Genomic DNA, 19,442 nt, shown 5'->3' on the forward strand with positions numbered 1-19,442 from the left:
AGGGCCGGGCCGGGCGGGGCGGGCGGCTGTCATGTGGGCCGCCGCACATGACTGGCGCTCCCAGCCGAGCCGGGAAGGGAAGCGAAGCGAAGGGAGGAGGAGGATGGCGGGCTGGGGCCGGGCGCTGCTGCCGCCCGCTGCGCTGCTCGTCCTGGCGCCGCTCGTCCTAGCGCCGGACCCGGTGAGTCGCAGGGGGCGGCCCGGCACGGCTCGGCCCCGGAGAGGCGGCGCGGCCGGGCCCGCCCGAGGCCTGGCGGGGCTGCTGAGGGCACGGGGACGGGGACGGGGCGGCGGCGCCTTCGTTTAATCAGGTGTTGGGTCGCTGGGGTGGCAAACAGCGCTCTGACGGCGGTGGTCGCTTGTTTTGGTATTTGTTGGGCTTGTTTTACACGCTCTCCACCTGCCTCGTTGTTGCTGCGTCGTATTTCCTGTAAATAAGTTTCACAAATACCGTACTGTTACACCGAAACCGTCATTTTTCAAAAGGAAAATTAAGGGTTTGCTAAAAGTACATACGCTTTTGAATCTACTTAGTGCGTTTGCTGTCGTTTCATCCCAGAGGAGAAGTTTAGAGCAGGTGGGTTTGAGTTCCCGGTTTTATTACTTCTTTTAATAGCTGAAGTATGTAACCTTCAGAGGAAATGCGAAGTCAGGTTTGTGTGTGGACGGGGCTGGCTTCCACCTCCTCAGCACGTGAGCAGAGCCCTTCTCGTTTCCTGCTGGTTTTTATTCCCGAAGCACGCTTTCACCTCCTCAGCTTCCAAATCTCCTCCTCTTCCGCGAGGGGAAAGTGGCAGCTATCAGCAAATTCCTGCCGGCCACAGCTGGGTTTTGCATCTGATCGCACTCGGTAAATCTTTGCGCATATACAGCATCCACTGGGTGTCCAGGCTGCAAATGGTGCTGCTGGGCAGCCAGACCTCAGGCTCGGGTATTTGATTTTTGCTTCAGCTGCTGGCCTGCCACAGTCACTGAGGAACGAACAATGATCCCTGTCTTCCTACTTAACAGATGCTTGGGTTCTTGTCTTTTTGTTAGCAAAGAACACGCCAGCCAAATGCCGTGAATTACATTGCAGTTCTGCAGACTTTCACTCCCTTTAGCTTTGGTTAGGTCTCTGCAGCCATACTGATGGTTTTTTGTCCAAAATGTGATTTAAATTGGCTTGGATCCCATGTCTTCAGTGCTGCGAGAGGACTTTGAACTTCCATGTTTAGAAAGGTGAACGTCACCTGGATTGCTACAGCACGGCAGGATATCGGCACTGTCCTGCAAGGGGAGAGGAGCAGAGAAGAAAATGTTCTAGACCACAGAGTTCACGGACCAAAAGATGCTGAATAGAACAGGGTATTTTGTCTATCAGAGACTGAATGTCGTGTCCTTTAACTACAGAACGGTATTTCACAGCATGAAGAGTGTTTTACAACTATTTTGAAATAAGAAGATAAGAAACAGTGAATATTAAGGAAGGACACCAGAGATGACCATCTATGTCAAAAACATTTTTGAGGGCAATAAAGAAAGTCTTAGCGAGGGCATTGTTTAGACAGGACAAGCTACATTCAACTTATTTATATTAGTGAAATTAGGCTAGGATTTAATAACTCAGCAGTTATTAAACCATGCATTAATTTTCTTTACTACAGTGAATAATAACTGTTATTAGGTAGGTTGTTGGTTTTATTTTTTTTTTTTTTCAGGCAGTAATTCACCGTGATAGTTTCTTAGCTGTTTGTTTTCTGTTCTGCTCTACTTTGTTCATAGAATAGGTCATAACAAAACTATTCTGTATTATTTCCCTTATTTTATTATTATTTCCATCTTTCCCCATGCCACATTGTCTTTCTCCTCTACTGCCACCTTTTCTTTTAGCATTTTGGTCTTGTGCTGCTAAGCATCCATTTTTGTATCGTTACATGCATACAAATTCTAAAGTCAGCTGTACATCAGATAACCAAAACACACAATCTACTAATGAAAGGTGACTTTAAATAATAATAATAATAATAAAAACAGGGATAGACATCATTTAATCACCTCTTAAAAATAATTGTATTCCTCCCGGGAGGGTTTAATGTTTGAAAAGCAATTTCATAGTGACCTCCTTGTGCTAGGGAGCTTCTGCTGGCTCTTCCTGGGAGACCACCTGCAGCTTGTAAAGTCTGAAACTAAAGGTGATCCCCAGTTTGGTGCTAGAAGGCTGCATGTGCTTCTCTTGGCCAGTGTTTGTTGTTGCTCTTCCAATGTCAAGCCTTTGCAGTGGGGAGGATCTCGCTGACACAGCACTAACTTCACAGCTGCTTATTTCATCCTGGTGATAGAAAGTGCCTGGTGGTTTTTCTGGTAAAGACTCCCTCAAGCAACAAATAGTTGTTAGGTTTTAGCTAGTTTAATAGCTGGTTAGTTAAGTTTGTGCTGGAACTTCGAAAATCTAGTGCAGCAGTGGGAGTGTTTGATCTTTCTGAAGACCCAGGAAAACTGCACCAGCTCACAAATGTTTGGCTGTGACATCAGCATCTCGAGGCAGGAAGCTCAGTTACACTAAAGTGTTTTTAAAAAGTCGCCTTTCTCTTTTTTTAACCTTGTTAAAGAGAAAAAAAAATCACAAAAAGAAACCAGTTTTCTGTCCATTGGCAGAAATTTATGTAAATATATATATATAGTTTTCTGATTGTTTTGAGATCCTTTTAAATTACTTTTTGTCTGCCAGCATATAATAGTTTATGTAAAGAAATTGTTAATAATCTTGGCTTTCATCAGATGTCTCCAGCAACACTTGCAGGTTAGGAAGATGTCTTAAGGGGTATTGTTTATTTAGCTTGCTTTATACAGAGGCAGGTAAGAAGTCAAAAATTACCGAGATACAAGGAGGAAATATTTTCTCTGTTCTCTATATCTCTCTTTTAACTCTTCCTTTGTTCCTTTCCTCACCTCTTTTGTGGCTTAGGTTGCAGAGGACTGGGAGGACAAAAATAGCATCATATACAAGATTAAAATCTCAGGGGAGATAGGAATGACATAACAATTAGTACCTGGAACATCACTCTGAAATCAGTTCGCCTGGCCACCGCTGTTTGCTCTGTGTATACATAGACTATGCTGACAGATAACTGAACTCTTATGGTAGAAGGATCCAGCGGTGTTTAGTACAAACTCCTTGACAAAGAAAACTGTCGGTAACCTTTCCAGGAAGCAGGATTTCCAAGCTGAAGTTCATTAAATACGTGACGATCTTAACCTAAATGTGTTCACGTGCAATTCATCACTTACACGCGCGTGTGTTCCTGTAAACCTTGCACCAGTCCTGTTCCCAGGACTCGTTGCCTGTCCTCCGTATTGAAGAGAGCCTACCTGCTGAGTGTGAAAGGGACCCTTTGGGATTATTTTTTGTTGTAGCCGTTACCTGTCAGGAAGCAGATTTTGACAGCAGATTTTTCCAGAAGGTTCAAATGTGTGAAATCATTGCAGCAGGATGTATACGGGACGTAGTTTTTTCTAGCTTACTTTAGTATTGACAGATGGAAAATTTCCCAAGACAATTGCTTTAATACTGTCATATGCTTGTCTTTGCATGAAGCCTCTGACTTTCGTTGCCTAACTAGTCACCTGATATCTTCTCCCACCCTCCTTGTTTTGAAACTTCCTCATTTTGAAAATTAAACGGGCTCTTGTGGCTGACCTTTTGTTCCAGCAATGCCGAGGCTGGAACTGCACCGCACTGAGGGCTAGGAAGGGCACAGCTGCTAGCCACATATGTGGGGAAGCCAGGCTTCACCTCGTGCTTTCTCCCAGCCCCTGGAAACCACAACGAAAATAACACGCTGTGATAATGCACAAAAATTGATGTGACTTAAAAATTCCCGTTTCCCATTGTAACAAACGGTGCCAGTGTTTAAAGTTGGTGGCATTTGTAGATCATGGCATTGAGAACAGGCAGTGTGATTAGCCCCAGGGCAATGTGGCCATTAGGGAGCTCATTGATCATGGATGCGTAGCTGCTAGAGATCCTGCCCCAGTTTTTGTTGTGGAGCGCGTTACAAGGACACATTAGTAATCTAATTGCCACAGCCAAGTTAAAATTGGAAATCAGCGACGAAGCGGGGAAGGATCTCTGTGTATATGTATTTCTCTTTTGCCCCCCAAACACTTGTGCTTTGGCAGCCTGTGCATGGACTTGTAGAAAACAGCATACAAGTACGTTTCCCTTCTCCTGGGGAGATGCTGTGCTCCCAGGAGCTCACGGATCTGCTTAAGTAGCTTGGGGGATAAATGCAGTCTGTGCTCGACTGGTTTGAAGTCCAAGTGCAACTAACAGGCATTTGTTTGTATTGCAGTGGGTAAGACGTGCCTTAATAATTCTGGCGTGTATACCCATGTGCGTGTGTAGGTATATGCATGCTTTAGGTAATTGATGGGAAAGCGCCCCTGCGTTTGCTTTGAGCACACCTTAGTATGGTTCTCAAACTTTCATTTTTAACTAGCCATACTTAGGAGAATGAAAGTAATTAGCTTTTAGCTATAGTTCTGAAATGTGACTCAGAATAATTAGCACCAGCTCAGGAGCATTTTTCCATACTATGTTAAAAAATAGATAAACTTGCTGTATAGCTCGTACCTGTGGCTGAGCAATTTGCCCACAGTTGTGCGTGCTTTCTCAGCCCCTGCTACAAAACGAAGCTTAATAGTGAACATATTTATAGTGGCATTATAAAGTGAAACTGTAATTCACTACACAGAACAAATTGGCCCATACCAAGACTCAAGATTCCTGAGTTTTTCTGAAGAAAATGCTTTTCAAGTGCTCTTATGGTCATGTAGTTGAGTCACATTGTGTAAAAATGGGTTTGTATATTCGTTGTAAACTTGGGTTTGTCTTGGGGTACATTGGACAAGTGACCTGAAGCTCGGTCAGGTAGCATAGGGAAGTTGCAGTTCATCCACTGCCTCTTTTATTCTCCTCTCCTCCTTTTCCAAAGTCCCAAGACTTTTACTTCATTTATTATTGAGTCATCATAAATCAAATCAGTTGATTGGTCTTAAAGGTCCAAATCAAAACTAAGTCTTCTGGAACAATAAAATATTGTAACAAAGAAGCTAAGCAGTAATCTTTTACTGTCTTCACAGTATGGAGAAGACTGCAAGAGTAAAATGTACCCTCCGTCAGGACCAACGTGAGTAATCTGTTTGGACCTGTCTAACAAATTGCAGAAAAGTTGTGATTTGCAAGTGTCAGCAATTCAAGTTTTGTTGAGACTTGTTCACATTACAGATACAGAAAATACCAGTTACAAGTGAAAAGCACTTGTTTTGTCAAATGTATTTTCAAACTTCCTTTAAATCTGCGCTGTCACTCTTCTTTTAGGTTCAAAGGGAATGTTCCCACATATATCATAAATCTTGATTTGCCTCCCAGCAAAAGATGGGATGAGTTGATGCGTGACAAGAAGACAGAGGTATGAAAGCAGAGCTTACCTTTAAGTGTAGCGTGTATGACTGGCATGTGTCCTTTTATTATAGAAAAGGTTATAAGAAATACTGTGCTGAAATTCTATTATTTCTATTCTAGTTTATATATAGAATAGAATATTTCTAGTTTACGTTTTACTATGGTTCTAGAATACAGTAATTGCTTGACTGAACTTCCTTCTGTTCAACACTTGAACAAATGTAAGGGTTGGGGCACAGACAAATGAAAATGGTGCGACATAAAGCAGACTTTAATTTATAAAAGGTCTTTAGTTATGAAGTAATACAGCACGAGGCGATGAGTATATCAAAGCAACAGCTTCAGTAAGCAGAAGTGAAACTGAGACAGCATCCCTTCTCTGCGCATCCACACTTCTCTGAAAACGTGGGGTGAGATGATGAAATGGCTGAGGGAAATGAAGAACGTCTCACCCTTTTTAGGGGTGTTAGTTGCAGAACTGGGTTTTTTACAGGGTAAATAACCTTTAAAATACTCAGGTCTATTTCAGGCTACAGCTCTTCTCCTGAAGGTTGCTGAAATTCAATTCAGTAATACTAAATCTCTATAAAAAGGCTGGGGCTGTATTGCTATTGACTGTTTTGCTATGTGCTGTATTGCAGTTGACTTTGACCTTTCAACTCTGAAAGTTAGACAAATTCTACTTATAATTTTTATTTTAAAAATCCTCAAAAAAGCTTTTTTTTTTAAATTTGTACAAGTGGGTTTTGGAAACTTCGGGTTGCATCTTAAATGTTGAACGGTTTTATCTTACATTTTAGAGTTAGATTCCATAGAGTGGCACTCCATCGTTATGGCCATTCTCATATTGCAAACAAAGCTTTTTCTGCTGTCCTTTCCTAAGGAAGTTATCTAGCCTTTTTTTATTATTATTATTTAAAAATGTCAAAGCTTAAGCAAAGAGCTCTTAATTAAATTTTTAAAGATGGAACAGTGCAGAATATTTAAAAAGTGATCACATGAGCAGAAGACAAGAATGGCTTTTTCCTGTATTTTTTTTTTCTGATAGAGGGATATGTAGAAGCTGATCTAGAATGTTATTTGAATAAAGCTTGGAAAGCAACTCTTAAATGGGCAGTTGGGAGTGTTTTTCTCAGCAACATCATATTTAGCACTTTCTTTAAATATATATATTTTTTAGCAAAATGTTGAAGTAAAGTATGTGAAAGAGTTTTGTTAGTATTCTAGCAATTGTTATGCTCAAGATCTTCTATTCAATAAAAGCCCTTGTTCTTTTTAGTTGAAGACCGTAGTCCAGAATATAAAAGATATAGCAAATACCTTCTTTCCTAGTGGTAAAATTGTTGACATAGTGGATCACAAAATAGTAAGTATTTTCAGCTTAATTATTTTATTACTGTGTGCTCTGACTACCAGAATTAAAATGCTACTAAATTTGGCAATAAAGACCTTTATATGTCATATTTTTTCCTCTTAGATTATTCAGAACAAAAATGTTATTTTGAAGAGTTTAATTACTCTGAAACCATCAAACCTAAAATGCTTATCTCCACCTCTTTTAATTTTTCCAAGAACTTTTCAAGTTTGAATTAGTCATACTGGGCATATACACTATTTTGACATAAAGCTAGCATATACGGGTAGTCATGCTGATATGTTAGAGATTCCTTTAAATACTGACAACCTCAGGCTCAGTTCCAATTGAACTCTTCTGTTAAGAGTCCTATTTAACGCTGTTCTGTCTATTGCTCCTAACAATAATTAGATATTGTGCTAATCTCCGTTGCTCACTTGTCAATATTTTGGTAAATGGTATTTACTTTCCATAAGTATGTACTTTTCATCCAAGTACTCTGCAAACATCCTCAAGTTCTACAGACTGCAGAAGAAATAAATGCTTATTTTTATAGTGCTAAGAATGGGGAGAGGTTTGTTTCAAATAACAAAATAGCCTTTACTTACACAAACAACGTACAAAATTTTTCCTTTCAGTCACACCTAACCGAAACACTTCCTTATCCTTTCAATGAAGAGCTTCAAGGGATTGCAAATTCATCTGGAGTTCCTCTGGGTAATAGTCTCCAATGTTTTGTTAACATAATGGAAAACTAGGAATCTAGACTCATTTAAAATTAGTATACGTAACAATCTGCTGTACAGTTGTATTCAAGTTGTGACTTTAACAAATAAATTATTAATTAAGTAAAATAAAGCAATAAATTCCATCCCATACTAAATGAAAACAGTATTTTAGAAGGGAATGGCAATGAATCACATAACACTTTCATCAGGCTGGGCCTTCTCTGTGTAACTTCTCACCCCTGAGCTTTGGGAACTGGAGGGAGTTCTGGCTTCTGTGCACCCAGAATTTGGGGGATTCTTTGGTTCTCTTTGGTTTCCTGTTCAGCTGCGTCTGCTGTTGATGTACCAAGGCAAGGCTCGCTTTCATGCTGTGCTTTCTCTCCTTTGAGATCCTTACCATATCTTCCTGCCTGTCTTCTGCACTCCCTGCAAAAGAAATGTAATCCCAGGCAAGAAGTAGACACTGAATTCTTCCAGAATCTAGACAGAGAAAGTTCACAGACCCGCTCCCACTGCTTCCTTTGAATATGAGCAATATACCCATTTCTTGCATGGGAGAACTTGTGCGTATAGCACCTTATTTCTTTAAAGTGAATTTTACAGCTTGTTTTGAAGCTTCTGGAGGAGGAAGTAGCAGTGACTGTGAGCTTTCTGTATGGTAAGGCAGAAGGCCAAGAGATTTTCATCCTTCTGTTGGCCTGTCAGGAAGCTCTTGATTTGGCTGAACTGGTCATTTCAAATATCAAATGTGATTAAATAAATTCTTAAGAGAAATAGGATAGAATGCTGAACTTTGCAGTATGCTTTTTTCTATTTTTTTTGGCAAAAGTTTCAAATTATTTTTTTTCTTCTTTTCTAGGGGAAATTGTTATTTTTAACATCTTTTATGAAATTTTTACCGTGTGTACATCAATAGTGGCAGAAGATAAAACAGGTAATGTATCCCAGAATGGTGCTTTTGGTTTTGTCCTATGGCAGGAAAGAGTGAAAATAAGAGCTGGTTTCATTTTCTAAATTAGTTCTGCAGCCCTTGTCTGCATCTGTTCCGATTTAGGAAACTTCTCAGGAGGCTTAACAAAAGTCTCACTTTTAGAGAAAGCTGGAGGTATTACCGTTGGATTAAGAATTTGGAACGTATATAAGGCTGAGATAGCGATTTTAATAGTTGATTTCTGTTATTAGGTTATTATTTTAGTTATTAGGTAAAACATTACTCTGGGTAAAACAGGAAAAAACAACCATTGTTCTGTGCTTAAAAAAGGAAAACTGTGCAGTGGTATTTTCCCTGCTGATGTTTTCTTTTTTCTAAGCTGATATTTGTCTCCTTCTTGAGGAAAGTTTATGTGTATATATTTACTTATTTTTTCATTTTACTGAAGGGAAGCTTTATCATGCCAGAAACTTGGATTTTGGACTCTTCCTTGGGTAAGTACATAAACTTGTACCTTTTGGGTTTAAAAAAGAAAAAGAGATTAGAAAGTCAGCTGAACTTCAGATTTCTACATGCCTTCCTTGAGCATAATTGATGAATTGAATGTTGTTAGAAACAGTGACGAGCAAGTCTGCATTGCATATTGTGGAAGAAAGCCTAAAATGAACAAAAGGATTGTTCTGTGATCACATGTCAAGCTGCTTTGCAGTTGTAAGGAATGACTTTGCAAAAACAATTGTTCATTGTTACTGAGTGCTTTCTCAGCTCCAGTTAAATCCATCTCAAACATCTCTAGCAAAGAACAGTCTGTGTAACCTTATTTCAGAGGCACAGCATACCTTGTTCATGAAGTGATGGGACAGAAGCATCAATTTTGATGTGAAACCAAAACCCCCCAGTGAAATGGGGGTTGGGTTAGGGTGGGTTTGTTTGCTGTTTCCAAGTTATCCCCACAGTTGCTGTACTGTGCTTCACTGGCATTTTCTATCACTTATCATTTCTGCTCAGAAGTCGGTGATTTATATTCCACTGATCTGGCTTATTGACACACTTATTGACATACAAACTTTGATGACCAGCACTGGATTCTCTTTTAGTTCTAATTTCATACTTCATGATTGGGTATTTCATTTTGTTTTATGAGTATATTCGTATTCCCATGCATGCTTTTATTATATTACAGTATATTTTGAAATGTCACTTACTCAGATGACTGTTAATGTTCAGATGGAATTTACAGGTTCATTAAACTTCTCAGCTGCCTGTCAAATAGTCAGATACCGTCAACTGTGACTGCACCTATCCCTTAATAGGCTTGTGCGGAACTACTCCAGTGTGCCAGAAAGACTGGGAGGAACATGCTCCCTGAAAATTAAGGCAGCTTTGCAAAGCTGTTCCCAGAACTTGGATTATTTCCAGAGAATGTAATTGTCTACTAAGTATTCCTTAGTATCTCCTCACATACAGATTGCTCTGGCTTACCTTACAAACTGGCATTGGGTCCTCCCATCATGTAGAACAAATACAATTGCACACATTTGTTTTCTCCCTTTGAAATGAAAGAGTTTGAGGGAACTGGCTCATTCTGCTGCAGCACAAACAACATATGCTTTCAGAATACAACAGGTTCGGTGTCGTAATCAGTGTTGTAGTGGCTTCTCCCTGGCAGTAGGAATAGAATTAAATTATCATTCAGAAGTTATCATTGCCTCAAAACAAACCATCTATACTGATGGTGCTGTTTAATACAGAGTAGTATTTGTGCTGTTGGTCTCAATAAAGCTTGGTTCTTTTCATTGACTGCCTATGCATTTAGACTTTCTGGTTGTCCCTTGCTCATGCTGCTCACGTAACTAATGAGCAATACTGTCTATTGGTATGAGTAAGATCAGAGCACAGGCATCACGCACAAGAAACCCATGGTTTGTAATTAGATGCTTTAAAAGCTACTGGGGGAGGGAAAAATTCAAATGCTGTGCCATCTTCCACAGGTGGGATGTTAAAAACAATTCCTGGACTCTAACTCGGGAACTGAAGCCTACAGTGGTAAACTTGGACTTCCAGAGAAACAACAAAACAGTATTTAGGTCTACGAATTTTGCAGGATATATTGGCATGGTGTCCGGCGTCAAACCAGTAAGTATGGTGGGGGAAGCTGTCAGTTTGTTAATAATGCTGCAAGCTTCCCTTTAAGATGTAAATCTTCCTACTTTAATCCTATGTACTGGGATGTTTTGATTAATGAGCTCTTAATTGCTTTAGTACACAGTATAGATATTCGAAGAAAGCTGAAAGGAAACAATGCTGCACTGTTCCATCTAAAAGAATTTGGGCTAAATAGAATGCGTTTGGACAATCCCTAAAAAATGTGTTGAATTCTGAACATACAAATGAGAATGAATATAAAGTGCTGAAGTGGTTGTTGTTTCTTACTAGCAAATGGAAGGACAGTGCTGTGATCCCACAGGTGAAACCATAGTTGTGCTCTTTCAGTTCTCTAATTCTTCTTGGAAAAGTGCAATCCTGTTTCCTCCTTCTTCTTTTTTTCTTAAATCTGGGTTTTATCTAGACCTTAAAACCGGCAGCAGGGAACTTGAGCAGGGTCTCTGGCTTACCGCAGCTCCTCCTTTTCTACATTCTCTGCCTTTATCCTCTGTTACAGTTGGCTCTTTTCATAGTAGAGCATTGGCATTGCATCAATTTATTCTTGTCTTCTGATCTCAGTAAATAGACAAGATTATATTCTGAAAATGATTCAATATGGCTGAATTCCACTTTCCTCTGAAAGAAACACTACTGGGAGAGGTCTGGGATGTGAGTCTGAATTGTGTGTTGCAAGTAGTGCACGTTGAATTATGTGCAGCTGCATGCCCGTATGAACAGCAGCAACATGGCAGGGTTCACTTAGCATAGGCACTTAAAATTCTGCCTTCAAACTAGAACAGTATTTGGAGATCTGAGAAGGAAGTACAGCAAGGGGAGGAAAATGGGTGATTCAGTCATACAACATGGAGAAAAAAGGCCAGAGGCTTGACTTGCTTAGCAGTCTAGCAAACTACACGTACATGCTATGCTAGGTCAGGAAATCACAAATGATCATTTCTACTTCCTCAAGCAGATATTAATGAGGTTCTTCTCCACATAGGCTTTGGTCTTGCAGCTCTTTACTCAGTGGGGAATAGTCTAACGGACAAGAAGCTCAATTGGCATGTAAATTGCAACATTGCCTTTTGTTTGTTACTGATACTGATGGGTTGGTGACAGATGGAGGCTGATTTGTTTAATGCTTTTCAGGATTTGTTCACTCTGACAATGAACGAGCGTTTCAGTCTGGATGGTGGCTATGTTGGTGAGTAACGCTGAGTTGGTGAGTAATTCTTCCATTGTTTCAGTACAAGTTTTCCAGACCTCGGACATAGCAGTTACCTTTAACAGTCACACAAATAACGAAAAGATTCGAGACGAGTAGGATAAAACACAGTTCATTTTAAAGGCTGGGGAAGTTAGAATAGCACAAGTGAAACTTTTGAAAAATATATTGTAACCAGTGATATTTTTCAGGTATCTTTGAGTGGTTTCTTGGGAGAAGAGATGGTATGTGGATGGGCTTTCTTACCAGAGCAGTACTAGAGAATGCTACAAGGTATTACTTTTTTCCATGTAAATGTTTTACTACTTTACCCTGTTTTGCTCCTGACTGGCATGAATACTGTAGATACCTGTTTAGTATCTAATGATATTGATATCTTCCTAGAAGCCTGCACATTAAATAGTCCTGGTTTTGCTGGTATTCTGGTGGTGGGGAAGACTTCTAAAATTGTTTTCTTGGACTTTTTTTTCCCCTAATGAAGCTACTGGTGTCTGAATGTGTAACAGCATTCTGCATCAAAACACATCCAACAGGTAACAGTATGTGATAGGAAGTAAACAGAAACAAAGCTCCCATGTAGTAAATGATTTAGGTGGAATGTAACAGTACTATACCACGTCTTCATTTTGTTCATTTTTAAAGTAGAGAATGTGCAAAGGACACCTTGCAGCAAGTATGAACTGAGTGGAGAAGCTTTACTTAAGTGTGTTCCTTCACTGTGATACAATCTCTCACCCAGTACATGAAAGGGGAAGAAAGGTGTACTCAAACTTTTCCTGAGTCTGTGAAACTTCTTCACTACTTGAACCATTTATAGCCTTTAGTAGTCCAACACCACTTTGTTATTTGCAGCTACCAGGATGCAAAAGAGAAACTGGCAAAAACAAGACTGCTGGCTCCGGCTTACTTTATACTGGGTGGAAAAAATTCTGGAGAAGGCTGTGTGATAACTCGTTCCAGGACAGCTGCTCTGGATATCTGGGAGTGAGTATGCTTGACCTAATAGCTGACTCCTCTTTCCAGAAGAGGACAGATTCCACCAGTAATTGTTGCATGTTTTTGTCTTGACTTTTGTCGCATAAGAACTCAGTCCTTTAGCATCATTGAAATATATCTGTAGTGAGCCAAAAAATCTTCCAGTTTTGTAGTTAGAGTGTATAGTAAGAGAAGCAAAACACAAATGTGTACTTCTTTTCCAGCCTTGATATAAAGAAGGGCACATGGTATGTGCTAGAAACAAACTATGATCGCTGGAAGCCTCCGCTGATCTTGGATAATCGTAGAACACCTGCAATGAAGTGCTTGAACCAGACAACGCAAGAGGTAAACATCCTCCAAATACCTAACCTTGCTATTGTGAAACTCTTATCCTGATCTGATATCTAGGGCATTTGGAAGCACAGCTGTAATGACAGAAGTAGCTAATGGCTTTGTGACAATTCGTCTGCACTTCTGGATAATACAATACCAGGTGACTCTTCACATGTTTGTTTTTTAGATGCAGGCTTTCTCTTACTCTAGGTGGGTTTCCTACAAGCATTTTCTGCTGCTGCATATGCAAGGAGATAAACCAGGAGATACTTTGAGTAATATTGTTTCGTCTCTTCACTAGTTTGCTACCTGACAATGTGTTTTGACTTTCACACTGACACTCAAATTTCCCATGCAGTACTGAAATCTAGTCTGCACAAGTCCTTGCAGTATTTATGTATCCTTAAAGCTTTATCCTACTAAGTAAGCAGTCAAAAACAGTACAGTTCAGAGCATTTACACAGTGTTAGGTGAATAGTCATTAACATCAATGTATTACTTTCTTTCAGAACATCTCCTTACCAACTATTTATGATGTTCTCTCTACAAAGCCTGTCCTCAATAAGGTAATGCTTCTATTTTTGCCAAAAGGTTAGAGCAGGGGGGTGAAAGGGGCAACAGACCAGGAAGTACTGCATTTCTAAAGTGGAGGTCACAGTGGTACATTGTTTTTACCACACTGACAGGTTGTAGGAGGGCTAAATTTGTACTGTAAATGAAGTTTAAGGTATTAAAAGTGAAGCTAGAATTTAAATGTTAAAAATAAACCCGGTCTACCTTCTAAAAGCCTTTAATGGCAGCCGCCCACAAGATTTCCGCTTGATAATTTCCTTTCAAAATAAGCTTGCTGAAGGTTTGCTCATCCTGAGCCCAACTAAAACTAGATCATCAGGAGAACAGAGTAACTCTACTGGAAAGACAGCAAAAAGCAAAAGGGAGAAGGGGCATGGAGTTGTACAGGAAGGTTTCCTGCATGTATATGATTCAGGTGCATTGTCCTTCACTGCGTGAGAAGGGAAGTAAGAGAATACAACTTATTAAGTTCACTTCAATTCTGCCTCTCCTTCCCCCTAGTATATATTCACAATGCTCAGTGGTGGATTTTGAGAGGGTGAATAGGTTGCTAGGTGAAAATACACAGGTACAAACAAAAAAAAAAATCCAAGTTACTTTTGAAACAACTGTTTTCCAGAGGCCCTACAGCTTTAAAGCCCTGCATAGCCTGGCCCACTTCTTTATAGCTGACTCTGGTTTGAGGCAGCTTTTGCACTGCAGACATCTAAAGAATCCTTCCAGTCTGAATTGTTCCATGTTGAATCTGAAGGCATATTGTAGATTAAGTTAATACACCTCATCGTTTAGGCATACTACAGGCACATTCTTCTTGCAACAGAAGATGTTTTAGTTGGAATTTGAGGTTTTGGTGGGGTTTTTGTTGTTGATGTTCTTGTGTGGTTTTTTTTTTTTTTTTAAAGACTAAAGTGGTGTGGTGGTAGTGGTTGGTTTTTTTTTTGAATGACAAGTTACTATATTTAGTAGAGGCAGCATTCTTGGCTGCAAACAAACTACTTACACTACATGTTGTTGACTTGGTGAACAGATCTCGAGATTAGACTAAGGCAATTAGTTAAATAAGAAGCGCGCATTTTATTTGAACTGTTCAGCTAGTATCTGGTACTTTTTTTGTTTTAACTAATTCCTCTAATGAGGCTTTTTTTTCCTTCTTCCCACCTGTTTATTAGCTGACGGTGTGCACAACACTGATGGAGGTGTATAATGGTCATACAGAGACTTACCTGCGGGAATGCCCAGATCCCTGTAGTCCTTGGTAGTCCTGTACCTTTCCTGTGTTGGAAGCTGCTTGTCTGAAATGGAGGCCCTCCAAGGAAAAAATACTCCTGGAAAAAAAGATTCCTCAGCCTAACTCCTTTCTTCAGCAATCTAATGGCTCTGTAGAAATGTCAATGAGCTTCTAACAGTGGAAGGACCCTATCTTGCATTGGACCTTCCTGCTTTCTGCTCAGCAGTTTCGCTGGCAAGAAACATATGATAATGTATATCTGTTTTGATTTCAGCTGTTTCTGCAAAAGGAGTTCAGCAGTTAGCTCTAGATCTCTTCAGTCTTGACAGTAGTCTGGTTGGGGGGTTGTTTGGTAGTTTTGTTTGTGGTTTTGTTTTTGGTTTTTTTTTTCGTTTTGTTTGTTTGTTTTAATTGAAGTACTTCTAAAGCACAAATGAGTTAAAATGGCACCTACCAAGCTTGAAAAGAATTGTGTATTAAAAGGCCATCTGTGATGATATCGTTATGTTATTCTTTCCTAAGCACTCAGGATGAATAGATACTGTTCTGGTCTGGTATGATGGTATGTCTAAGATGTCCTGTTACGACTTCTTGGCAGGTTCTTTTATATCTATTCACAGAAGCAAGCACTTGCGGAAATACCTAAAACTAGATCTGAGCCTAAAACGTCTGTTCATCGATTTGTAGATCTCTAGCTGAAGTTCTTTCTTGGCCTGTTAACAGATATATATTTTTAATACATATTTCTGTTGTTTAAAAAAATAAAATAAATACTAATACAATACATACTCTGAAGAACTTCTTTCGTAGGCCACAGTACACATGCATCCATTTCATACCTCACTGGAAGTCGTCAGGTATATTACATGTCACAGGTCCTTCAGAAACAGGGAGAAGTAAAGGCACCTTCATATCCTAGGAAGCAGATAGTGTAGAAGGCAATACTTTTATCTATGTCAGTAGATCATTTCTGGGCCTAGTTATAAAACACAATGCCAACTCTTGTTTTATAATACACAAAGAGGAAACACTGGAGAGTAAGCATAGGGGCCTGTACAGGTGTTGGTTCATGGGTAGCACTTTAACCACCCTAGGAAAGAGATGCTATTCATATTTTACTTGATAGTAGAGCCATGAATTTAAAATTGCCACCGGCATAAAGGAAGTGTTTGCTGTCTCTCTTTGGTATCTCCAGACTATCTTGCATAAGGCATTCTGCCTACCTACAGTGTTCAAGTTGATGACATCCACTCATGACTGGATTCTTGATAACCAAGATATTCAAAACAGTAAATGTGTATTGCAGAAGTTTGGAACAGTGGATAATAGTGACTTTACTGTTTGGAACAGAAGGCTAAATTATTAAAGTCTAGTAATTTATATATTACTAAATATATATATATTAGTATTTAGTAATTGCAACCAACACTAAGGAGTCTACAGAAGAAGAAACAAACAGCCCATAAATTTGAGATAGTCACCTTTCATCCAAGTTGACTGGCTAAGTTATACTTAGTATTGTTTCCTTTTCTGAAAGTATTTAACTTTTAGTCATCCCTTGTTTCAGGAACCAGGTTACCAGCTAATAGCGAAGTTGGTTCTAATAAGCTTTCCCTTCAACACTGGAAGAAGTGGAGATGAAAGTAATGATAATTATTAGCCAACTAGCTTTAGCATCTGCTATGTTAGGAAACATGGCTTCTTGTTGAAAAAAAATGAATGTCCTAGGCCTTATGAAAAATGGCTGTAGTAGAGCAAGAAGCAAATCAAAGGGATGTAAACTAGTGGCACAGTAACACCATACAGAAATCAGCATCCTACTATTTAAACTGACCTTAAAAACAAAAGGGTGACGCTAGTTGTGTATCTAATTTTTTTTCCAGCTAACATAAGCAAGCAGAAGCATGTTAGCATGATTGTACTACCAGAGTCTATTTTCAATCTGACTCGGGAATGTTGAACCTATGCAAGGTAAAATCATATTTTAGTTTAGGGGAAGAAAACAACACGTGATGTAAAATGGAGTTTCTGGGTCAGATGATTCATATAAAACATCCCAAGTCAAATGTTGCAGTCAGTACCACGAAGTCACGATACTGCTGAGTTCGCACCTTAATCTGGTAAGGGGTTGTTCAGATTTATTTGGAATTAGTTGCATAACAGGCATAATCAAATTACTTTGCCATTTAAAAATAAGCGGTAAGTTTACTTGCTTAATTAGCCCTGTCCCACTTTAGAGTATGTGGAGCAAGGCAATGTAGACTATTCACAGTCATTAACTAATGTGCTCCTGGCATGTCCCTTGTGCAAGAGAATCTACCTTTCTACACTGGAAATTGCTTTACAATTGCAAAAGTATAGCCAAATCTTGTGGAAGTCTATCCAGAGACCCAATAAATACATCTGCTATTGACAAAACCAATCAAAGCTATTAAAAAAAAAAAAAGGCAAGTATGTCTTGCTATGTCTGCCTTAATATATAAGGTGATTAGTGCGATTAACTGCTGATTGGTTTAACCATCACCTGTTGATGCTGAAAGCATCAAGGATCTGTTTGTTTTTAAGTTTAAATAAGGTTCTGCTTAGAAATCATTACTTGCATTTGCTCAGTTTCCTGCTTCTCTTTCAGGAGCAGCATGCATTTCATTCGGAGTACAAGAGACTCACACAGCTTTCCTAGGTCTGATGTAAAAATCACAAGACTTCTTTTGCCAGAGAGCAGGAAGCAGTCCAAGCCACTGGCCCATTATATTAGGATGTTTAGAGAGAGAGAAAAAAAAAAAGAGAGATGATGTAAGCAACAAGACAAACTTATTTTTAACTGCTATTGTATAGTCTAGTTCTATGAAGAGTAGCTTCAGTATTTTAGCTTCCAGCAGATTTTTGTCATTATTGTAAATATAAAAAAGTTAATTCAGTGCTTCATTAAATAAGGCATTACAAGAAACAAAGCATTTGTTTGGACATTGGCATTTGAATGCAAAGAAAATTTTTCAAGAAAATTTTCACCTCTAAATCTGAGAAAGCCATGCAGTGAAGATTGTGCCATCTCAGGGGAAGAAAGAATGACATCTCCCACTCAAAAAAGCAAAACATGGGCAGCGAGTGAGAACAGGAAAATGAAGGAAAGGAATTTTCACCCAAACCAAGCCAAGGTTTTGGGACACACATGAGACTGAGTTTGCTTTTGAGTCAGTTACAAGTTAAGGCTCTGTTCAGAAGCAAAACTCCAGAGCAATGCCCACAGATGTCATGGAAAACACCTGCAAGGAAAGAACAAGATTAGCAGAAAACAAGTTGGAGCAAGCAGGCATGATGGGGAGGGCACTGACAGAGCAGCAGAGACCTCAACCCTAAAATCCCCCTCCTTCCCAGCACACTTGTCCCACCTTCACCCAAACAGCTCCTCAGGCTACAGGTGGAAGGAGAAAAATAAATGCAAACAAAAAAGCTTGGATTTCACCTTAGTGGTAACAGCAGGCAAACGACCTGCTAGTGCTGAGGCTCATCAGCTGTTCTGGTTTTGGAGGACCAGAAATGGTGGTGAGAAAGGAACGCCCAAGCTCACCAAGCAGCAAAACCTCACATCCTTTGCACCAGAAGAACAAGATTAGCCAGAAAGAATAATGCTCCATCAGAACAGTGGCAGAAACCACAGTTTGCCTTGGGAAGAAATCTCCAGATATTTACATATTTTATAAAAAGCTCCCTTTGGCTGTCCGAAGGGTCTGGAAACACAACATGCAAATTGGCCAAAACTGTGACCAGGAAGTAAGCAGACCATGCAGTCGTTCACTCTTAAGTCTGCCTACCAGTTGTTCAGAGCGCTATATCTTGCAGTATCCAAGATTTTCAAGATCATTTTTAGCTCAGTCTGTTCCCACACTGTTACTTAAAAGAGATGAAATTAATTATAAAGGAGTTGGTTTGCTTACATACTGAGTACCAGGAGCCGTTCGCTCAGGCCATTTTCTGCACTACAGTGAATCAGCTCTGAATTATATTAATTGTATATAGGACAACCTCTCTCACTCTAATTTGTTTTGCAAAGTTTGTTCTCTTAGCTCAAGGGTTATGCGTGAGCGTAAGAAGAATCCTAGTAGTAAGACTGCCTCTGACAGGTATGCTGTGTTTAAGATAACTCCAGCCATTAGGTTTGCTCAGGGCTTTCCACTTGCAGAGTTTTGTCTTTCTTCTGATCCTGCTAAGCTTTCTCCATTACGCAGACACCTGATGTAGAAAAATAATAATAATAATTCCTAGGCTTTTCCCTCTTCATACTTTAATGAAAATGGTTCTTCTCTTTGAGAAATTTAAACGAAGAAAATAAATTGCTTATAGTAAAACAATAAAGCAATCAGAAGCACCGAGTTGTGACAGGGTGCTGGAATGCCACCTTGTTTTTACAGCGGACCATCCAGTACCTGGAGGTGCTGAGGTGAGACACGGCCCTTTCTCAGGCCACACCTACCACCCGGATCGCACCAGCAGTTACACATAA

General features: G+C 39.6%; 1 protein-coding gene and 1 long non-coding RNA gene across 3 annotated transcripts in view; one reads left to right on the plus strand and one right to left on the minus strand.

Annotated features, from left to right (window-relative positions):
* ASAH1 (N-acylsphingosine amidohydrolase 1) lies at nt 1–15,725 on the plus strand. Its single transcript, XM_048049827.2, has 14 exons — nt 1–181; nt 5,125–5,171; nt 5,363–5,453; nt 6,726–6,812; nt 7,439–7,517; nt 8,388–8,462; nt 8,908–8,953; nt 10,451–10,595; nt 11,754–11,808; nt 12,021–12,102; nt 12,682–12,813; nt 13,029–13,152; nt 13,650–13,706; nt 14,883–15,725. Exons 1-14 carry the CDS (start codon nt 32–34, stop codon nt 14,970–14,972), a joined length of 1,260 nt encoding a protein of 419 aa, XP_047905784.1. The 5' UTR covers nt 1–31; the 3' UTR covers nt 14,973–15,725.
* LOC106035212 (uncharacterized) overlaps nt 773–19,442 on the minus strand; it is a 23,403-nt gene continuing 4,733 nt past the window's right edge. Inside the window, exons 2-4 of one of the 2 annotated variants that reach the window (XR_001206616.3) lie at nt 15,731–15,856; nt 9,942–10,121; nt 773–1,269 (exon numbers count right to left, since the gene is read on the minus strand). This is a non-coding gene — a long non-coding RNA (uncharacterized lncRNA). Of the gene's footprint in view, nt 1,270–7,523; nt 7,955–9,941; nt 10,122–15,730; nt 15,857–19,442 lie in introns of those variants that run through there. The other variant, XR_007158767.2, reaches the window with a different exon arrangement.

This window comes from Anser cygnoides, chromosome 4 (genome assembly GCF_040182565.1).
Source record: "Anser cygnoides isolate HZ-2024a breed goose chromosome 4, Taihu_goose_T2T_genome, whole genome shotgun sequence".
Lineage (NCBI taxonomy): Eukaryota > Metazoa > Chordata > Aves > Anseriformes > Anatidae > Anser > Anser cygnoides.

Bases quoted from the DNA above. Each gene is read 5' to 3' on its own strand.
- ASAH1 (XM_048049827.2), top strand. From the start codon at position 32: ATGTGGGCCGCCGCACATGACTGGCGCTCCCAGCCGAGCCGGGAAGGG. The intron at 5,172-5,362 runs GTGAGTAATCTG...CTCTTCTTTTAG, and splicing joins TACCCTCCGTCAGGACCAAC to GTTCAAAGGGAATGTTCCCA. The intron at 10,596-11,753 runs GTAAGTATGGTG...AATGCTTTTCAG, and splicing joins TGGTGTCCGGCGTCAAACCA to GATTTGTTCACTCTGACAAT.